The following is a 21002-nucleotide window of genomic DNA, read 5'->3' as shown; positions in this document are numbered from 1 at the left end:
TTATCTAGATTCACATCTTCGCAATTAATGAACAAAAAATAAAATCATAAATAAATACGAAAACAAATGAAAACATAAACCCATAAATAAGTAAATTTGGTCGCGCGACATGCTATTCTGAAGAACAATAAGTATATAATATGTCGTGCCGAATTCACGTAATGGCCGACTTCGCGGAATCGGCAACAATTTTGCCCATTTCGCGTAATCGGCAAAACGCTGCCCATTACGCGAAATTGGCAGCGTTTTGCCGAAAACGTGGAAAGACTTCTAAAATTTGCCCATTTTGCGAAATCGGCAGCCACTTTTTAGTTTTTAAGTTCTCAAATGCCTGGAATATCATCAAACTTAGACAACTAGATACTCGAATGGAAAGATATTGCAATAATCGATAAGTTGTTGCAGAAAGTGTAGTTTTCGTGCATTTCCGGAGTTATGCTCGACAAAGACTGACATAGACCATAAAAAAAACATAGCTGGGAGGTAAAGCATTGTTAATGCAATGTTCTAGTGACAAAAAAAGTAACAGACTGGCTGTCACTTTTGTGAAATGGGCAAATTTTAGAAGCCTTTTCGCATTTTCGGCAAAAGGCTGCCGATTTCACGTAATGGGCAGCCTTTTGCCGATTACGCGATATGGGCAAACATTTTTCCGATTCCGCGAATTCAGCAATTCCGTGAATTCGGCACGACATATACACACATACGAAAACACCGACAAATAATTGAATGGTTTGATAAATTAAAGAAACATCCACCGCATCGCTCTTTTAAGAACTGACTTTATGGAGCGGTGAATGCTGGGACGGGGCTGTGTGAGAGCAAACTGGGACAAGGAACAAGAGTCGGGACAGGCACACAAAACACCCAACTGAATATAGGCTTACGTCGATTCCTTCTAAACCAGCACATTTAACCAAAATATATTCCACAGCCCCATGGACGAATATACGTACACACATGTCCAGGGAGAAGTACACAATTAACTGTGTGGAAATAAGATACGGCTGGACATTTATGGCTGGACGCAGTGGGACCATTGTACATTCGGATGGAGAATTCTTCACACTTGCTAAAGAACGACTTAACTTATGACTTGTTGCACCTTAAGGCTGATAGAAAAATCTAGACCAGTGACACAATTCCCCACTTTGTCTGTAACTGTATTGAACTTGCTGTGTAGTGCATGCAGCAAACACACTCAAGAAAAGCTAGGCTAGACTTAAATATGTTTCGTACATACTCAGCAGATTCATAGACACCCTTTCCCTTTACATATATGAGAAGAGCATTCTTCCCATTGCATGGACACATGCCAAAAATAAATAGCCTGCATGGCTACTTCGTGTGCAGAGTAGACTCTTAGTTTTTTTGCTGAACTTATTTTGCCCATGGGTGTCACTTTAAACATTAATTCGTCAAAACATTTACCATCACAAAGCACAAGACGAATCATGGATTACTCTTTCGAAAAAAAGTGACAAGAAAATAAGTTTAAATCATTTTCAACGTACAAACGTAAGAACTGAACATCTCCGCACAGTGTCCGTCTTACAGGAATACGCTAACATCTTTGCAAAAACACAGAGTTATAGAGACATATGCTTTGTGCTTTAGGCGATGCCTTCAAAGATATGACGAGAAAAACACATTTTTGTCTTGAAAACATATATACAAACTTCTCCACACAAGAAACGTATACCGCAATAGTGTAGTTTGGACGATACCATAAAAAAATGTGAGAGGATAACAACAGTGTTTTTCTTTTTCTTCCAAGTATACAGTGACACTTCCTCAGAAGAACAGAACCGAACTGTCATGTACTTTGGATGATGATGGTATCTCCCAAAACATGACAAAGAAAGAGAAGTGTATATACTTGTTGTCTAAATGTACGCTTACATCTTCACACAAGATCATAACTATAGAGTTATGTAATTTGGAGGATGACAAGACAACAGAAGATGTTTGTCTTCGAGACACGTACCAACATAACATTCACACATGCTCAGAATGTTGCTATCATGTATTATGTTGTTTGGACAATGTCTTCAAGAACATGACCAAGAAGAAGGAGCGTGTTTGTTCTGCAAGCATACTCTAAGATCTTCAAAGAATGACGGAATTCAGCTGTCATATGATCTGTACGTAACCGTCAAAGACATGTCAGGACGACAATGTTCGTCTTTTCAGAGCACACGCGAACACCTCTGGGTTTAGCTTTCTTGCAGTGAGGACGATTCGCTCAAAGACATAACAGGACGAAGAACAATGTTTTTCAGAGCACACTCGAACACTTCTGGGTTTACGAGGCTTTCTTGTAGTGTGTGACAACGCGCTGAAAGAAAGACGATGTTCGTCTTTTCAGAGCACCCTTGAACACCACTCGTTTAGCTTTATTGCAGTGCGGCTGATACTCTCAAAGACAAGACAGGACGAAAGACAATGTTCGTCTTTACACAGCACACCCGAAGACCTCCGGGTTCAACTTTCTTGCAGTGCGGACTATACACTCGAAGACATGAGAGGACGAAAGACAGTATTTGTCTTTTTAGAGCACACTCGAAGACCTCTGGGGTTAGCTCTCTTGCAGTGCGCACGCTACGCTCACATACATGACAGGAAAAAGACGCTTCTCGTTTTTTAAGACCACATGCAAAATCCTCCGTGCTTAGCTTTTTTGTGGTCTGGATGACACGCTCAAAAACATGACAGGAAGAAAGACAACGTTCGTCTTTTTCAGAATACACGCAAACACCTCTGGGTTTTAAGCTTTCAGGATGTGTAGCCGACACCCTCAAAGACATGACAGGACGTAATACAATGTTCGTCTGTTCATAGCACTCGCGAACACCATTAAGGTTTAGCTTTCTTTCGGTGCGGGTGTAGCATTCTTGTAGTTTGGACAATAACTTTGTCTTCGGAGAACAAGCTAACATCTTCACACAAAAAACAGAATTTAGGTGGTACGCAGAACGCAGAATTCAGTTTTCCTGTAGTTTGGACGATAACGTTAACTGCAAGACAAAGTCAAGGGAGCATGTCAGTCGTCTGAGCACAAGCTTATAACTTCACACAAGAACGGAATTCAGCTTTCAGAAGGGAGACTGTTTGTCCTTCCATTAGCCAACACCTTCACACAAGAACAGAATTCAGCTGTCTTGCAGAAGATATAATGGTTGTCCTCCCATAAGCCAACACTTTCATACAACAACAACACGTATTCAGATGTCGTGGAGAATTCTGATGTTTTGTAGTTTGGACGATGACTTCGAGGCCGACATGCCAAAGACAAGGGGGTATGTTCGTCTTCCACGCCTCCACACACCGTCAACAGAAGACCCGAAGCGTAGTCTCATGCCAAAGAAAAAGGGGTATGTTTGTCTTCCACACCTTCACATACCGTCAACAGAAGACCAGAAGCGTGGTCTCATGCCACAGAAAAAGGGGTGTAATTATGTTCGTCTTCCACGCCCACACACCGTCCACAGAAGACCAGAAGCGTAGTCTCACGTGATCAGGTAGACGGCCCAGTAACTCGCGTTGAAGAGGACGAAGAGAAGCGGAAAGAAGAGACGAGCGTACCTGTCGATAGTGTTCACGTCCTGGACGCGAGGAATTTTCACCTTGATGGACTTGGCTTTCTGCTTGAAGTTGGACAGGAAACGCCGACGCCTGGGCGGGATGTTGTTCGCGCTGCTTCTCCTCCGTACCACGTTGCTAGGGAGATAACCACGTGACACGTACGTCGATCGGGGCACGGCGGCGGGCATGCGCAGATTGCTCTGGTCACCGGAGTTCTCTCCGTCCAGCTCCATGTTGAAACTCTGGCTGTTGCGTATACCCAACATGGGGGACAGTCGTATCTCCTTCAACTCCATCGCCTCAACCGAATTGTTCTGAAACAACACAGAGAACAAAGTTATGCTCAGCTGCTCTCAGACACTGCTGTTGTGTTTTTTTTAATTTTATTTTATTTTAATCACAAATAGCCTCTACAAAGTTTGTCTGCTACACACATATGGGAAGCCTTATGCTTTCAGGCAGTTCTGTTCCTTGATCTGAATCGTTACGACGGAATTGTTCTGGAACAATTCAACATGAGAATACATTTTCGTCAAATGTCAGATAACTGTCTTCATCGGTGTCCCCCATCGCCTTCAGGAGCAGAGGAAATATAGAAAATGTAGGCAAAAATATACCATTTTTAGATTAATTTTGTCCACTTATTAATCATTTCTTTCTCTTCAGAATTCATGGCGATTTACACGAACAAAACAACTAAAATGAAATAAAGAAAAAACAAAGATGACATTAAGTTTATTGTCTCTCAAACAGCAGACAGTGTGTTTAAAACAAACGGGCTATAAAGGTCAAAGTAATCATTTGCCAATAAGATTTTCCCTTGGGAAAAATTACCGTAGGCTCAGATTTACAATAAATCCCGGAGATGTGACAATAAATCATAGACACACGTCAGCTAAGTCGGGAGATACAGACGATATTATTAGATTTGAGTGTGATGAGTTGCTATTCGTCGCAGCTGGAAGCAGCTTCTGTTCTGTGCGTAATATGATTTAACCACTGCGGCAAGACTAGAAAGAAACTGTACACTCCGCAAACCCACCAGTCAAATTCAACGGCTTTTGTCACGGTAGGTTTCTACCAACACCCGCTGAGAAACAAATCGAAATAAGCGTTCGCGCCATGAATGAAAACAACGCTTTCTTGGTTCTTTCTTGCTATTGGCATTCGCTCTTGAGGATAGAAGAAAACTGTGAAAAAGGATCAAGATGTAGATCGTACGAACGTCAGCTTCACGACAGCGTAACAAGTCCTAAACGCTTGCACCGCAGATACAGTACAGCGTCGCAGCTGGAAGCACGATATACAGCTCTACAGTCTGGTGAACTGCTTCATATCAAAACCAGAAGAATGGTAGCTTTGGGAATACAGCCATCCGAAGCTGGATGGATGTCATAACGTCCATCGGTATAACGTCCAAGTATCCCAAAATCAGCAGCCTGGTTGCGTTCTATTCAGAGTGGGAATGTATTGCTTCATTATTTGTGCATGGTATCACTGGGGCAACGATATGTTTATCGTCAGGTAAAGAGCTGTGAAATCAACGGCAACGATATTTACTGGGAAAACAGGGTCTTCTGTTATACTTAAAGCTTCTGTTTAACTGTCTCTCCCCATCCCAAATCCCTCTTTCACATCCTCTCTATTTCTTGTCAGTTTCTTGTTTGCTGTGTCTTAATTTCTTCTGTTGTTCTTAGTGTATCTGTCATCCTGTCTGCCCGCCTGACTGCCCCTCGCCCTCATTCGTTTGCTCTCTGTGACTGTGGCTCTCTGACTGTCTCTGCCTGTCTGTCTCCCCCCCCCCCTCTGTCTCCCTCTCTCTCTCTCTCTCTCTCTCTCTCTCTCTCTCTCTCTCTCTCTCTCTTTCACCCACATCCTCGTTGTCTTTGTTTTACTGTTTGCTTTTCCTGACAAGCTGCTTATCATATATATGCCAACAAACTAACTGCATGTTCCGAAGATGACACCTTTGTCATAGACAGTCATCTGTGTTGTACATGTATGGATTGCATGTGGCAAAGACATAAACAAGTTAACTGTACCTCCATCTTTCGGGTCCTGTATTTCAAAACAAAATATGTGACCCTCCACCACGGAATGGATCTGTGCTAGGCCTAATATACGTCCGGGGGGGGGGGGGGGGGGGGGTCAGGTATCAGTGTGAGGGTCACCTTAGTCACAGACTTATAACTCGAAAAGTGTTCGCTCTTTTCTAAAACGGTTTCACCACTGGGTAGAAAATAAAAAAACCTCTTTACGAGAATGTAATAATATAAAAATCACGCAAAGGTGACATACGACTCATTCCGTGGTGGAGGGTCACATATATACTCCTACACAATCTATTATGACAAACCCTTAGTCGCGTTCCTCCATTTGCAAAGTTCATCTCAAGTACCACCTGCTTCAGTTGCAAAAAAGGCCGATTAGATAGATATGCGATACAGATGAAGCGATTGTCCAAGGACAGAAAACTTGAGAAAAGATCTCGGGCTGCGATTATCTGGATCCAAAGACGGCGTTTCATCGAAGGCCAAATATAATACGATGAAAGTGTGGACGAACCCATGATACTTTGCAGCTCAATTAGTTTTCATTTTTCGTCAAGAGCGCGCTGATCTTTGCACAAGACTCTAGCACAAGGCTGAGAGGGTTGCATATAGAGCCGCAATCCCCAGTGCTAAATTTTTACCATTAAGCTCCTTTTCGATTTTAACTTCGATTGACATTCAGATGAATGCACACATTGGGGCAAAAAAAGGAGAGTTTATTAAAAAAAAAATGGGGGGGGGGAGGGGGGAGGGAAGAAAGAAAGAATGAATGAAAAAGGGAGAGGTTGGGGGAAGAAAGAAAGAAAGAAAGAAAGAAAGACAAGGTGGGCTGGGAGAAAAATAAAGAACGAAAAGGAGAAACCGATTCTTAGACATTTGTTTTGCACTACCGCGATTTAGAGTGTTTGAACGAGCTTTGCAGATCCACTTGGGACTCGGAAACAGCTTAAGATGTAATGATAAAATCGTCAGCTACATTTTAGCTGAGCGGGTACGAAGAAATAGTGCAGATGAGTGCTCAAGACCGCAAGTTGAGGCTTCGCTATTGGTTGTAAAAGAAGACATGATCGTTCTTTCTGCGCCGGGTACTCCAGATATTAAGCACGTTCACGAACACAAACGTGTAGTTGTAGTTAGAACTTTGAAGCACCAAGGATTTACTTTCAACACGACTCCATTTCAGTGAGAGACATTACCAAATGAAAAGGTTCTCAGTTCTAGTGCTTTCTGCTTGGAAAATAATCCTATTCATACCATTTTCCTAACAAGAGCGTAGCTATGTAATACTTTTGAAGTGCTGAGGGCGTATTTTTCACTCCAGTGAATTTTCAATAGGAGATATTACTAGTGAAAAATAATCCTGCTACACCACTACCATTTCCAAGGCAACAAATCGCAGAATTAACCACACAGGGGGAGAGATAAAATCGGGTCCCACATTTCTGTGCCCGTTTCCGTTTCGCGGCGATATATTTTGCAATCAAGTCCTCTTCACCCGGATCAGCTTGGCCGAGTGATTTGAAATTCACCACCACTCCACCCTTCCAAATCTCTAATTCGCCATGAATACGCATCGCATCCTATTCTTGCCGCAAAGAAAGATAAATGTTTGCTTCTAATGCGGCGGAATAGAGGAGAGAAACAGAATAGCCACGCTGAATCGGCGTTGATGAGAAATATGGCCTTTTTCTCATAGTCCCTCTCAGAGGAAGCCTAAGAGTGCGGCCACGAAAGGGAGAGATAAAAAATAGTATACGCATCGATTGTCACAGCAGGTTGCTTTTGTGAGCTTTGAAAAACCGGTGCGTATGGTGTCAGTGCGAGCCGGGAGGATCAGCAGCGGATGAAGGGTGCTCGAAGAAGGTCGTGAGATGCCGTTTAGCTCTCTCAGACCCCCTTGTCCGCAAAGACACAACAGTGCTGCACCTCTTCGCTTTCATACCACGGAAAACTCCGCTTTCGCTCGCCACAAAGAGCTTCATGCATCTTCCCCACAAGGAATTCTTTACACAGCCATAATCGGGGGGAAAAACCCCTTAAAATTCCTCTTTTATGATCTTCTCGCAACTTCATTCAGCTTTTTAAGCTTTGAGAATTTCGGAGCAAATAAATGTCATTCTCCCCCACAAAAGGGACATCATGCACTTGGTATATGGCCGGTACCGCTAGGGTTGTGGACCCTGCTCAACATGGCGGAAATCTCAGGAACGATTTACTGTCTCCGCAACGTTTACCCCAAGACTTGCACAATCTTTGCAGCTCGCCGTTCAGGACACTTGTGACGGTGAGATGACAGATCGCTTTCCTGAAGAGTGGAGATCAGACAGACAGAACTCTGTTCTGCTCTTTCAGGACGGAACTGGATACCTCTATTTTCTGAAGATGATGATACCGGATATAAGAGGGTGCCGAACTGGGGTATGGTCTCACGGTTCAGGAAACAAAGAAAGGTCCACTCGAGACTTTGCCCCAGTATGTGTGGTCATAAACCCGTCACAAACAAACATCTTATTTTTATTTCATATTTCTCACAGGAATATAGTGCCTGCTTCCGAGTGGTTTCTAACGCAGGAATCTTTTACGAATGAGAGGACAAAGAAGATGAAGAGAGATTGGAGCTTGAGAGTCCGTTGAAAAAGCCTTTTCTTTAAACAGTATTTTATTCATAAACAGACACATGATAATATAACAACATCATTAAAAGCCTTTTCCGCCTAGTTCAGAGCTACATTTAGTTCGATGAGACTTCTTTTAGATCTGTTTTGTTCCCCCGAAATCGGCGTATGCTGCCTGAATGGCGGGGTAAAAAACGGTCATACACGTAAAAATCCACTCGTGCTAAAAACATGAGTGAACGTGGGAGTCTAAGCCCATGAACGAAGAAGAAGAAGAAGAAGAAGAAGAAGAAGAAGAAGAAGAAGAAGAAGAAGAAGAAGAAGAAGAAGAGATCTGTTTTGCAACTTTGAAATCATCTTTACACATTCATTGTGTGAAATATGATTGTATATGATTGTGCTCTGTTGAATTTGTTTGATGAATTAATTTCTTGAAAAGCGCCTTTTTTGAAACAAATTGACCCAAAAAATCCCACTATACACAGAGCGTCCAGATGTTCTTATTTGTAATATGAGCAAGTTTCAAACTAAGACTTTTACATAGTTTTTGTTGTTGTTAGGCACACACAAAAAAGTCTGTTTACGGTATCCCGACCGACCCTATTTTTTCGCGCGACCCTAGACTTTTGTTTGGCATTTGGGAAAAAAATTTAAAAACAAGAAAAAAAATAAAAAGTCTTTGTTTTTTGGCAAAATAACTTAAAAATATGTTTTTTGGGGGAAAAAAAATCCCGACCTACCGACCCTATTTATTTTGCCTATGTTACCGTAAACAGACTTTTTTTGTGGTGGCCTTACCTATGTTATTATGAGCTTGAGAAGACGCCCGAACCGCACTGATTGTCTTGTGAGCCCAAGGATGAAGAATAAATCTGCACCTGTGTGCCGTACGACAGAAGATAAAACAAATACTTTTGCTTCTCCTTCTTCTTCTGCGTTCAGGGGCTGAAACTCCCCAGTACACTGGGGTTTTTGTTTTTTTACACGAGTGGGTTTTTACGTGTATGGCCGTTTTTACCCCGCCATTTAGGCAGCAATACGCCGCCTTCGAGGAATGCATGCTGGGTATTTTCGTGTTTCTGTTACCCACCGTACTTTAACATGGATGACAGGATCTTTTCCGTGCGTGCTTAGTCTTGTGCTTGCGTGTACACACGAAGGAGGATAAGGCACTAGCAGTTCTGCACATACGTCGACCTGGGAGATCGGAAATTTCCACCCTTAACCCACCCGGCGCGGCCGGGATTCGAACCCATGGCGTTCCGCTTGGGAGGCCGGCGTCTTATCGACACGCAGTATGATTGTATGTTCTTTGTCTCACGATCAGTTGTTGCTTGTGAAAAAGAAATCAAGTGTAACTTGCAAAACATAGAAAATACAACTCTCAATTTTCTCACATTACCCACTGCGAACTGTGAACAGGTGTTGATCGACATTTTCGACGTTGTAGAGTCCACAGCATGGCAGTAATTAAGAAATTGTTTTTATTATGCCCTCTTTTCCCTCACTTTAGAGTCTAGTTATAAAATGTTAACATGTACATAACAAGTTCCAAGAAACCCCTTTTTAATGCTGCTTAATGCATGCATTCTCAGGGGGAACACAATATTTTATGGCATTGGGCAAAATCACCGTTACAAGAATACCTGAGTGTTAGAGGAGTGCACACCAAGAAACAGTATCCGACAATAGGAGCGAAAGAAGAGTTGTTGTGAGCTGGCCAAAAGCAGCCGCCTGATTGATAACAAGAGAAATAGAGTAAGACAAAACAAAATGAGAGCTAGACAAAAGAATGGAGTGCAGAGACGGAGAAGCTAGAGAAAAAAAGTGAGACAGAAAAACAAAGAAAAGAATGAAGTCCAAAGCATTTACACCTCAGAAAAAAAATGACAACGCAAAATTGAGCTCCAGAAGTGCACAAGAAAAAAGAAAAGCAAATGGAAAAACTGCAGAAACGGTGTGACAGCATGCAGACGTAGAAATTACAACAAACATACTGGACATGCTGCGTTTCACGGGTCAGAAAAAAACACACCAAAAAACCAAACCCGGCAGAGTCTGAAATAAAATGGATTGCGAAGAAGTCTTGGAGGAGGGGCAGAGAGCGTCAGAAATGGGGAAAAAAAGAAGAGAAAAGCCCCAGGAAGGGAAGTATTGAAAGCAGGTTTCATTGCTCGCCGGGGAGAAAAAAGAAAAAAGTTGGATAGGGAAGAGGACCGGGGCCAGGAAAGAAGAGGAGGAAGGCGAGGCAATAGCGGGCCGATGAGATGAAGACATCTACAATCGATCAAGGACACTGAATCGGGGGGAAGGGGGAGAAGAAGGGGGGGGGGGTGAGGGGGGACAAAGAAAGGACACTGAAACAGAAAAGGAAAGTTTAAAATATCCTCCCATTGCTGCCGTTTAGCCAGCGATTACGTAACAAAGGTTTGTATTGACGTGCCGCCCTCCACTGTCCCGGCGCAACACAGCAGTGTGCACGTGCACACCGTGGGGTCAGACGGCAAGGAAAAACGCCGGTGCTGGGTGACAGATACCCCCTGTTTGCACGTGCGGGTTTGAAATGAGAAAATCAGTTCAAGTGGTCAACATGATTTGTAACACGGGGGCGATTGTGCTGGCTAAATGTTTCCCTTTTTTTTCGATCCCCGTAGATTTAAAGTGGCAATGTTCTCCTGAAGCATCTAAGCTTGGAACATATTTATTTTGATCCAACTGTAAGAGAAAATTCCGTCACTGGTACATTTGTATAAGGTAACCTGTGGTGGACTCCGCACACTTCGTTCAGTGTCACTGCGGCGCTTGGATGCCAATCCAAAAGTGGTCGAGTACCAGAAGTAAGATGTCTGTTAGGCTTGCGCAGAGAGAGAGAGAGAGAGAGAGAGAGAGAGAGAGAGAGAGAGAGAGAGAGAGAGAGAGAGAGAGAGAGAGAGAGAGAGAGAGAGAGTGAGAGAGAGTGTGTGTGTGGGTGGGTGAGAGGAGAGAGAGAGAGAGAGAGAGAGAGAGAGAGAGAGAGAGAGAGAGAGAGAGAGAGAGAGTCTTAGAGTTTGTTTGTTTGTTTGTTTGTTTGCTTAACGCCCAGCCGACCACGAAGGGCCATATCAGGGCGGTGCTGCTTTGACATATAACGTGCGCCACACACAAGACAGAAGTCGCAGCACAGGCTTCATGTCTCACCCAGTCACATTATTCTGACACCGGACCAACCAATCCTAGCACTAACCCCATAATGTCAGACGCCAGGCGGAGCAGCCACTAGATTGCCAATTTTAAAGCAGGGCCTAGCATTGGAAAAAGTGAGTTCAGCTTACAAAGGCGGGGGTGTGGAAGATTTTTTTACCCACCCCCCCAAAGAAGATTGAGCAACTAAATTATGCCATAGTCCATAGTCCGTATCGGCACATTACTTCTTCTGACTTGCCTTCCGCCTTCGGAACGAAATCCAGCCATTCTCACTTCCAGGAATACCTGGATTCTTTGTCACTGAATGGCTGACCACGTTCAACAATGTCGCTTCGAGACATTATTTCAAGTCTAGAGCCACAAAACACTGGCACAAATCATGCTTGCGCGATGCCAGAGGAAGTGCGTGCTCAAGCAAACTGTCAAACCGATTGAGAGTTGAACCGAACGGCGCACAAAACGAAAGCTGGGACTGTTTGGGTTTACCGTTTGGGAATAACAGGTTTTTGCATTTCGGCGTACACCAAATCGAGTTCCGCGTACTGGAGATGTTATTTCGGCGTAATGTAAGCCGAACGGCTTACAATGCTAGGCCCTGTTAAAGTCTTAGGTATGAGTGACCCGGCCGGGGTTCGAACCCACGACCTCCCGATCACGGGGCGGACGCCTTACCACTAGGCCAACCGTGCCGGTAGAGTCTTTAAGAGTATGTGAGAGAAAAAGAGGGGGTGAGAGAGTCTCATAGATTGTGTGAGAGAGAGAGGGAGAGAGACAGAGACGGAATTTCAAAGAAGAATAGAGTCTCAGAGAGTGTGTGGGAGAGAGAAAGTGAGAGAGAAAGATAGAGAGAGGGTAAGAGACAGACAGACAGACAGACAGACAGACAGAGCGGGACATTCACCAGAAACGCTTTGGGCAGCAACTCCTGTCACTTTAAAGATACCCGAGATCCTTGCAAATATCATTTATTTCTTTGTATTTAAAAATAAACGATGCTTGTGGAAGTTTCATTGAAACGATCGTGTTTGCTAATGTTAAAAATCACAATCATCTGAAATCAAGTGCACAACGCTCGTTTTTCTGTTTTTCTAAATCTATTTTGGCACAGTTTTGCATTAGGCCAAACAAAAATATATGTTGGTTAAAGGTAACCCGACCGACCCTATTTTTTCCTGCCGACCCTAAAACTACATTTCTAAAAAAAAACACACACCAACTTTTGGCACATTTTGCGAACCATACCCAGACTAAGAGAAGTAACCTCATTTAAAATCGAATAAAAAAAAATACAATAAAAAACAAGTCGCGTAAGGCGAAATTACTACATTTAGTCAAGCTGTGGAACTCACAGAATGAAACTGAACGTAGTCCGCCGCTAGTGCAAAAGGCAGTGAAACTAAAGTGACGAGCCTGTTTGGCGCGGCAGCGATTGCGCTGTGCTTTACTGTAGCTCTCTTCGTTTTAACTTTCTGAGCGTGTTTTTAATCCAAACATATCATATCTATATGTTTTTGGAATCAGGAACCGACAAGGAATAAGATGAAATAGTTTTTAAAACGATTTCGGAAGTTTGGTTTTGATCATAATTTTTATATTTTTAATTTTCAGAGCTTGTTTTTAATCTAAATATAACATATGTATATGTTTTTGGAATCAGAAAATGACGAAGAATAAGATGAAATTGTTTTTGGATCGTTTAATAAAAAAATAATTTTAAATTAGAAGTTTCCGATTTTTAATGACCAAACTCACTCATTAGTTTTTAAGCCACCAAGCTGAAATGCAATACCAAACCCCGGCCTTCGTCGAAGATTGCTTTGCCAAAATTTCAACCAATTTAATAGAAAAATGAGGGTGTGACAGTGCCGCCTCAACTTTTACAAAAAGCCGGATATGACGTCATCAAGGGTATTTATCGAAAAATGAAAAAAATTTCCGGGGATATCATACCCAGGAACTCTTATGTCAAATTTCATAAAGATCGGCCCAGTAGTTTAGTCTGAATCGCTCTACACAGACACACACAGACACACACAGACACACACAGACACACACACACACACACACACACACACACACACACATACACCACGACCCTCGTCTCCATTCCCCCCCTCTATGTTAAAACATTTAGTCAAAACTTGACTAAATGTAAAAACCGACCTACCGACAGTATCTTTTTTGGTCACGTTACCCTAAACCAACATATATTTTTGTTTGGCCTTACGGCAGAGAGACAGGGAGACAGATAGATATACAGACAGACAGACAGACAAACATTCACAGAGAGACAGGCAGACAGACAGACAAATATAGACAGAAGGTGAGACAAAGATAGAAGGAAGGTTGTTTGATGCCTGACATTATGACGAGAATTCGATGTTTGTTGATACTTTACGAACCATTTTTACTTCCGTGGAAGTAGACCGAACGTTGTTTCTTTCCATTTTGTTCATTTTGTTACTGTTTCTGTTTCTGTACAATTGTGCAACGGAACAAAATCATTGGTATTCACAGACCCAGCAAATGTGTCTTTACTGGTCTTGAAGTTCAAACAAAATGTCACCAATAGGCAAAGTAAAGTAACATCATACGTTCACCTTGTGAGATGTTAACTGGCTGTTAACTGTTTGACGCAACGTTGCCTTACATGTACTGGACCGACTTCATTCTCATACACCTGTAAATCGTGAAAAGGGAACTTTGCACATTTCTAGTTCTTTCTTTTCTTTATTTGGTGTTTAACGTCGTTTTCAACCACGAAGGTTATATCGCGACGGGGAAAGGGGGAAGATGGGATAGAGCCACTTGTCAATTGTTTCTTGTTCACAAAAGCACTAATCAAAAATTTGCTCCAGGGGCTTGCAACGTAGTACAATATATTACCTTACTGGGAAAATGCAAGTTTCCAGTACAAAGGACTTAACATTTCTTACATACTGCTTGACTAAAATCTTTACAAAAATTGACTATATTCTATACAAGAAACACTTAACAAGGGTGAAAGGAGAAACAGAATCCGTTAGTCGCCTCTTACGACATGGAGGGGAGGGTAAATTCTTCCCCCTAACCCGCGGGGGGTAAATTTCTAGTTGCTTTGAAGTCAATTGTGCACTGAAAGTAGCTGAGTGGGTCTAAAATTATATTATACACACATCGCGATGCCTTTCTTTTTCAATTTGAATTTTTTAGTCATGAATTTATTTATTTTATATTTGCAATTTATTTATTCACTTTTTCTGTCTATTTATTTTTGATCTCTCTATTGGTGCTTCTTTATTCCATTTCTCTATTCATGTAAGTTTTGCCATTTTTTGGATATATATATATATGAGTTTTGTCATTTAATAATTCATTGGCTCACGTAAGTGTAGCCTATGCGATGATAAACTTTGTCTGTCTGTGCGTGTGTGTGTGTGTGTGTGTGTGTGTGATAGAAACTTTAACATTTCCGAGTCTATGGATTACGTCAGTCTCGGTCAAAAGTGTTTGACGTGTGTGATAGAAACTATTTGAAGACGTCACATTATGACGTAAGAGGGTTAGACGTCACGCAAAGGAATTACTGAAAGTCTCGGTCATTGTTATTGTGAGCGGGCCGAGACTACTTGGCAGATCCAGGGTCTCGCTTTCTTGCACAGTTTCACCTATGGCGCTTACTGCGTGTGTGTGTGTGTGTGTGTGTGTGTGTGTGTGTGTGTGTGTGTGTGTGTGTGTGTGACGGAGTGATTGAGTTTGTGTTACTGTTTGTCGATTTCTTACGTGAGCCTTGAAGGCTTCGCCTCTTGTTTTAAGTTTGTGATCATTACTCATTTCACTTTTGTATACGAAATCCTTTAACAAACAGTCAAGCAAGCCGGGCGCATCAAGAAAACAAGTCGCGTAAGGCGAAATAAAAACTTTAGTCAAGCTGTCGAACTAACAGAATGAAACTGTACGCACTGCTTTTTTTCACCAAGACCCCATACTCGTAGTTTCGTCAGTCCATCGCTCGTGGCGAAGGCAGTGAAATCGACAAACCAGATTAGTGCGGTAGTGGTCGCGCTGAGCAGGATAACACGCTTTTCTGTATCTCTATTCTTTTTAGCTTACTGACTTTGTTTTTAATCCGAACATATCATATGTTTTTGGAATCAGGGACCGACAAGGAATAAGATGAAATTGTTTTAAAATCAATTTCGGAAAATTAATTTTAATCATAATTTTTATATTTTTAATTTTCAGAGCTTGTTTGTAATCCAAATACAACATATGTATATGTTTTTGGAATCAACAAATGACGAAAAATAAGATGAAATTGTTTATGGATCGTTTAATAAAAAAATAATGTTAATTACAAGTTTCCGATTTTTAATGACCAAAGTCATTCATTAGTTTTTAAGCCACCAAGCTGAAATGCAATACCAAAGACCGGCCTTTATCAAAGATTGCTTTGCCAAATTTTCAATCAATTTGATTGAAAAATGAGGGTGTGACAGTGCCGCATCAACGTTTACAAAAAGCCGGATATGACGTCATCAAAGGTATTTATCGACAAAATGAAACAAGTCGCGTAAGGCGAAATCACTACATTTAGTCAAGCTGTGGAACTCACAGAATGAAATTGAACGTAGTCCTAGTGCAAAAGTCAGTGAAAGTGACGAGCCTGTTTGGCGCGGTAGCGGTTGCGCTGTGCTTCATAGCACGCTTTACTGTACCTCTCTTCGTTTTAACTTTCTGAGCGTGGTTTTAATCCAAACATATCATATCTATATGTTTTTGGAATCAGGAACCGACAAGAAATAAGATGAAAGTGTTTTTAAATTGATTTCGACAATTTAATTTTGATAATAATTTTTATATATTTAATTTTCAGAGCTTGTTTTTAATCCAAATATAACATATTTATATGTTTTTGGAATCAGCAAATGATGGATAATAGGATGAACGTAAATTTGGATCGTTTTATAAATTTTTTTTTTTTTTTTTACAATTTTCAGATTTTTAATGACCAAATTCATTAATTAATTTTTAAGCCACCAAGCTGAAATGCAATACCGAAGTCTGGGCTTCGTCGAAGATTACTTGACCAAAATTTCAACCAATTTGGTTGAAAAATGAGGGCGTGACAGTGCCGCCTCAACTTTCACGAAAAGCCGGATATGACGTCATCAAAGACATTTATCAAAAAAATGAAAAAAATGTTCGGGGATTTCATACCCAGGAACTCTCATGTCAAATTTCATAAAGATCGGTCCAGTAGTTTAGTCTGAATCGCTCTACACACACACACACACACACACACGCACATACACCACGACCCTCGTCTCGATTCCCCCCTCTACGTTAAAACATTTAGTCAAAACTTGACTAAACTTGACTAAATGTAACAAGTCGCGTAAGGCGAAAATACAATATTTAGTCAAGTAGCTGTCGAACTCACAGAATGAAACTGAACGCAACGCAACGCAGCAAGACCGTATACTCGTAGCATCGTCACTCCACCGCCCGTGGCAAAGGCAGTGCCCGTGGAATTGACAAGAAGAGCGGGGTATTCGTTGCGCTGAGAAGGATAGCACGTTTTTTATATTTAGTCAAGTTTTGACTAAATATTTTAACATCGAGGGGGAATCGAAACGAGGGTCGTGGTGTATGTGCGTGTGTCTGTGTGTCTGTGTGTCTGTGTGTGTGTGTGTGTGTAGAGCAATTCAGACTAAACTACTGGACCGATCTTTATGAAATTTGACATGAGAGTTCCTGGGTATGAAATCCCCGAACGTTTTTTTCATTTTTTTGATAAATGTCTTTGATGACGTCATATCCGGCTTTTCGTGAAAGTTGAGGCGGCACTGTCACGCCCTCATTTTTCAACCAAATTGGTTGAAATTTTGGTCAAGTAATCTTCGACGAAGCCCGGACTTCGGTATTGCATTTCAGCTTGGTGGCTTAAAAATTAATTAATGTCTTTGGTCATTAAAAATCTGAAAATTGTAAAAAAAAATAAAAATTTATAAAACGATCCAAATTTACGTTTATCTTATTCTACATCATTTGCTGATTCCAAAAACATATAAATATGTTATATTAGGATTAAAAACAAGCTCTGAAAATTAAATATATAAAAATTATGATCAAAATTAAGTTGTCGAAATCAATTTAAAAACACTTTCATCTTATTCCTTGTCGGTTCCTGATTCCAAAAACATATAGATATGATATGTTTGGATTAAAAACACGCTCAGAAAGTTAAAACAAAGAGAGGTACAGAAAAGCGTGCTATCCTTCTTAGCGCAACTACTACCCCGCTCTTCTTGTCAATTTCACTGCCTTTGCCATGAGCGGTGGACTGACGATGCTACGAGTATACGGTCTTGCTGAAAAATGGCGGGGCCCAAGGACTGTTATGCCGGGGTGGAAGTAGAGATAAGCGCCTACTTCCCAAGAAATGCTCCAAATGGCTTCGTGTCTCCAAACACCTCTGACAGTCAAATCCAGCTCCTGGCCTTCACGTGGCGGGCCCTGTCTTCGACTAACAGGAGAAGGGATGCAGGCGGGTCACTGGCGCCTTAAAACCAGCTGCTTCGGGCAGATGGGGCTCGTTAACCTTGGATGGTCGCTCATCTAGGAGAAGGACAACTCCGATTTCAAAACCCGCACTGCCTTGTGTGCGCCTTGGGAAAGGCAAAGGCTACAAGAAGAAAAACTTCGACGTCAAACCCGGGTAGAGTGGACTCGACAGCCCAGCAAGGCAGCTACTCTTGGGGAGGAGGCAACCCTGAGTAAGAACCTCAACCACCGAAGACGGAAGACAGCAGCCAACTTGGCGTGGGGAGAAAATCGGCTGTCTACGCTCCCACGATAATATGGCCGTACAATTATCCTTGGATCGATGTGGTGTCGTCCTGGTGTCCCGCAGCCAGGGTAGGACGGCGCCGGGCCTCCAGCCTCAAGGAGGTCCAACTTCAGCGACTGACTGCGGTTCTGACCCTCTTCCTTTGACCGGGGGAGGGCAGAATAGAGCTACCGGTCAACAACTTCGCATCATGCATTGGAATGCAGAAGGGGTGCGACAGAAGAAACTTGAACTGCAACAGTTCCTCAAGTCACAACAAATAGACATATGTTGCATCCAAGAGACCCATCTCAACAGCTCCCATAGATTCTCTGTAAGAGGATATGAAACACATCGATTTGACCGGAAAAACAGACCAAAAGGTGGAGTCCTAACTCTGGTAAAAACCAACCTGTCTTCCATAGAGGTGCAAAGATCAGAAGATGCTGACATGGAATTCATCACCGTGAAGCTCATTCTCCCAGAAAGAAACCTGACCATTTGCAACCTCTACAGTCCGCCCAACAAGATGATGCAACTTCACTGTCTTCGACCTGGCACTGAAGACTGGATTGTAGTTGGCGACTTCAACAGCCACTCCCCCAGCTGGGGTTATCCAAGTCTGGATGCAAAAGGCGAAGAAGTGGAAGACTGGCTCATCGAAAACCAGCTGGTCCTTGTCAACAAGCCTGATGATCCCCCAACCTTCTATTCCAGAGTGTGGAAGAAGACCAGCACACCTGATCTTGCCATAGCCACTGACAACGTGCACAAGATCACGAAGAGAGAGGTCAGCGAGCAACTTGGAGGCAGCGACCACAGACCCACAATCCTGACCATTGCCAAGCAGGTCATCCCCAGCACAGGGAAACTGCCGCCCAGTTGGAACTACAAGAAAGCCAACTGGATGCTCTTCAGCCAACTCACTGACCTCTACACAAAGTCCATCACCTTCGATAGGCACAGTGTCGACAGGAACGCCTCCATGTTCAACTCCGCCATACTTCAGGCAGCGAAAAAGTCCATTCCAAGAGGCAGGCGGCGTGACTACAAACCGTACTGGAACAACGCCCTGGAAGAGTTGCACAAGAAGCTGAGCGAAGCGAGAGAAAACATGGAGAAGGACCCCACACCTGAAAATGTGGCGCGACACTCGCAGATAAGGACAGACTTTGACAAAGAAAAGCAGCGCCAAACCCAGAACAGCTGGAGAGAGAAAACGGCCTCCTTAAACATGGAGAAAGACACTCAAAAGCTATGGCAGCTGACCAAGACACTGAACGAGGACAACTCTGGGAGGAGGAAGGTCACCCTCCACACTAACACCGGAGATGTCACAGGCAAAACAGCCGCAAATGTCTTCGCCAAAGCTTTTGAGGCAGATAGTACAGTGACGGTCCCTGCTGACAGACTGAAGGATGTCAGAAGCCAGACTCGAGCTGCACTTCACAACACAGCAAGTACTGATTTGGACCCATGCATGACCGAACGTCTGATCCTCCGTGAGCTGGAAGAAGCACTGAGAAAGCTGAAGCAGAAGAAGGCCCCAGGCCCTGATGGCATCTCCAACGACATGTTGAAGCACCTCGGCCCTGGTGCAAAGCGATTCCTTCTGTCCATCTACAACCAGAGCTGGTCGACAGGCACTGTGCCTACGAGTTGGAAAGTCGCCCTTATAAGACCCATCCCGAAGAAAGGAAAGGATAAGCGTGACCCATCCAGCTATCGACCCATCAGCCTACTCAGTTGCGTTGGAAAGCTTCTGGAAAGGATCGTGAACAAGAGACTGTTGTCGCTTCTTGAGTCCAGATCTTTCCTTGCACCCACCCAAACAGGCTACCGGCAACATCGCAGCACCGAAGACCAGCTTGCCCTCTTGACGCAGGAGATTGAAGATGCCTTCCAAGAGAAAAAGAAGGTCCTGGCAGTGTTCTTTGATCTGTCCCGGGCCTTCGACACAGTCTGGAAGGAAGGGCTGCTACTGAAGCTTTTGCATGCGGGCGTCCATGGCAAGATGTTCAAGTGGCTGAGTGATTTCCTCTTCAATAGAACAGCAAGAGTGATGGTAGACGGGACGACCAGCAACCTCGTGAAGCTGAGAGAGGGTGTCCCACAAGGCGGAGTGATCTCCCCTACCCTCTTCCTCGTCTACATAAATGACATCACAACAACGGTGCCAAAACATGTCTCGAACACCCTGCATGCGGATGACTTTGCAGTCCGGTGTGCAGAAGAACACACCTCCACAGCAACACACCGTATCCAGAACACCATCAATAGCGTGTCCAGCTGGTCAGAACACTGGGCATTACAGCTGAACACTACCAAGACGGTCAGCACTCTCTTCTCACTCTCCACCTCCAAGGAAAAGGTCCTGCTGAAACTGAAAGACCAAGCAGTCCCACAGGTCGACACGCCAACGTTTCTGGGAGTCACCCTGGACACACGTCTGACGTGGAAGCCGCAGATTGAAGCGACAGAAGGAAGAGCGATGAAGAAGCTCTCGCTCATGAAGAAATTGGCAGGAACCCAGTGGGGCGCAAACTCTGGCATTCTGAAACAGGTCTACACGGGCGCTGTCAGACCGGTCATGGAATACGCCTCCTCAACATGGACCACTGCCTCCAAAACCAACAAAGGAAAGCTGGACAAAGTCCAGAACATGGGGCTAAGGATCATCCTCGGTGCCATGAAAAGTACACCCATCCAAGAAATGGAGAAAACAGCAGACCTGGAACCACTCGAGGACAGACGAGA

General features: G+C 43.2%; 1 protein-coding gene across 1 annotated transcript in view; it reads right to left on the bottom strand.

Annotated features, from left to right (window-relative positions):
- Nucleotides 1-3509: 3509 nt before the first annotated feature.
- LOC138968023 (gamma-aminobutyric acid receptor subunit beta-like) overlaps nt 3510-21002 on the bottom strand; it is a 160982-nt gene continuing 143489 nt past the window's right edge. Inside the window, exon 9 of the mRNA XM_070340584.1 lies at nt 3510-3899. Within this exon, the coding sequence (XP_070196685.1) occupies nt 3510-3899 (390 nt within the window). The remainder of the gene's footprint in view (nt 3900-21002) is intronic.

This window comes from Littorina saxatilis, linkage group LG6 (genome assembly GCF_037325665.1).
Source record: "Littorina saxatilis isolate snail1 linkage group LG6, US_GU_Lsax_2.0, whole genome shotgun sequence".
NCBI lineage: Eukaryota > Metazoa > Mollusca > Gastropoda > Littorinimorpha > Littorinidae > Littorina > Littorina saxatilis.
The sequence above is the reverse complement of the archived record's forward strand: the minus strand, read 5'-3'. Positions and strand labels throughout refer to the sequence as shown.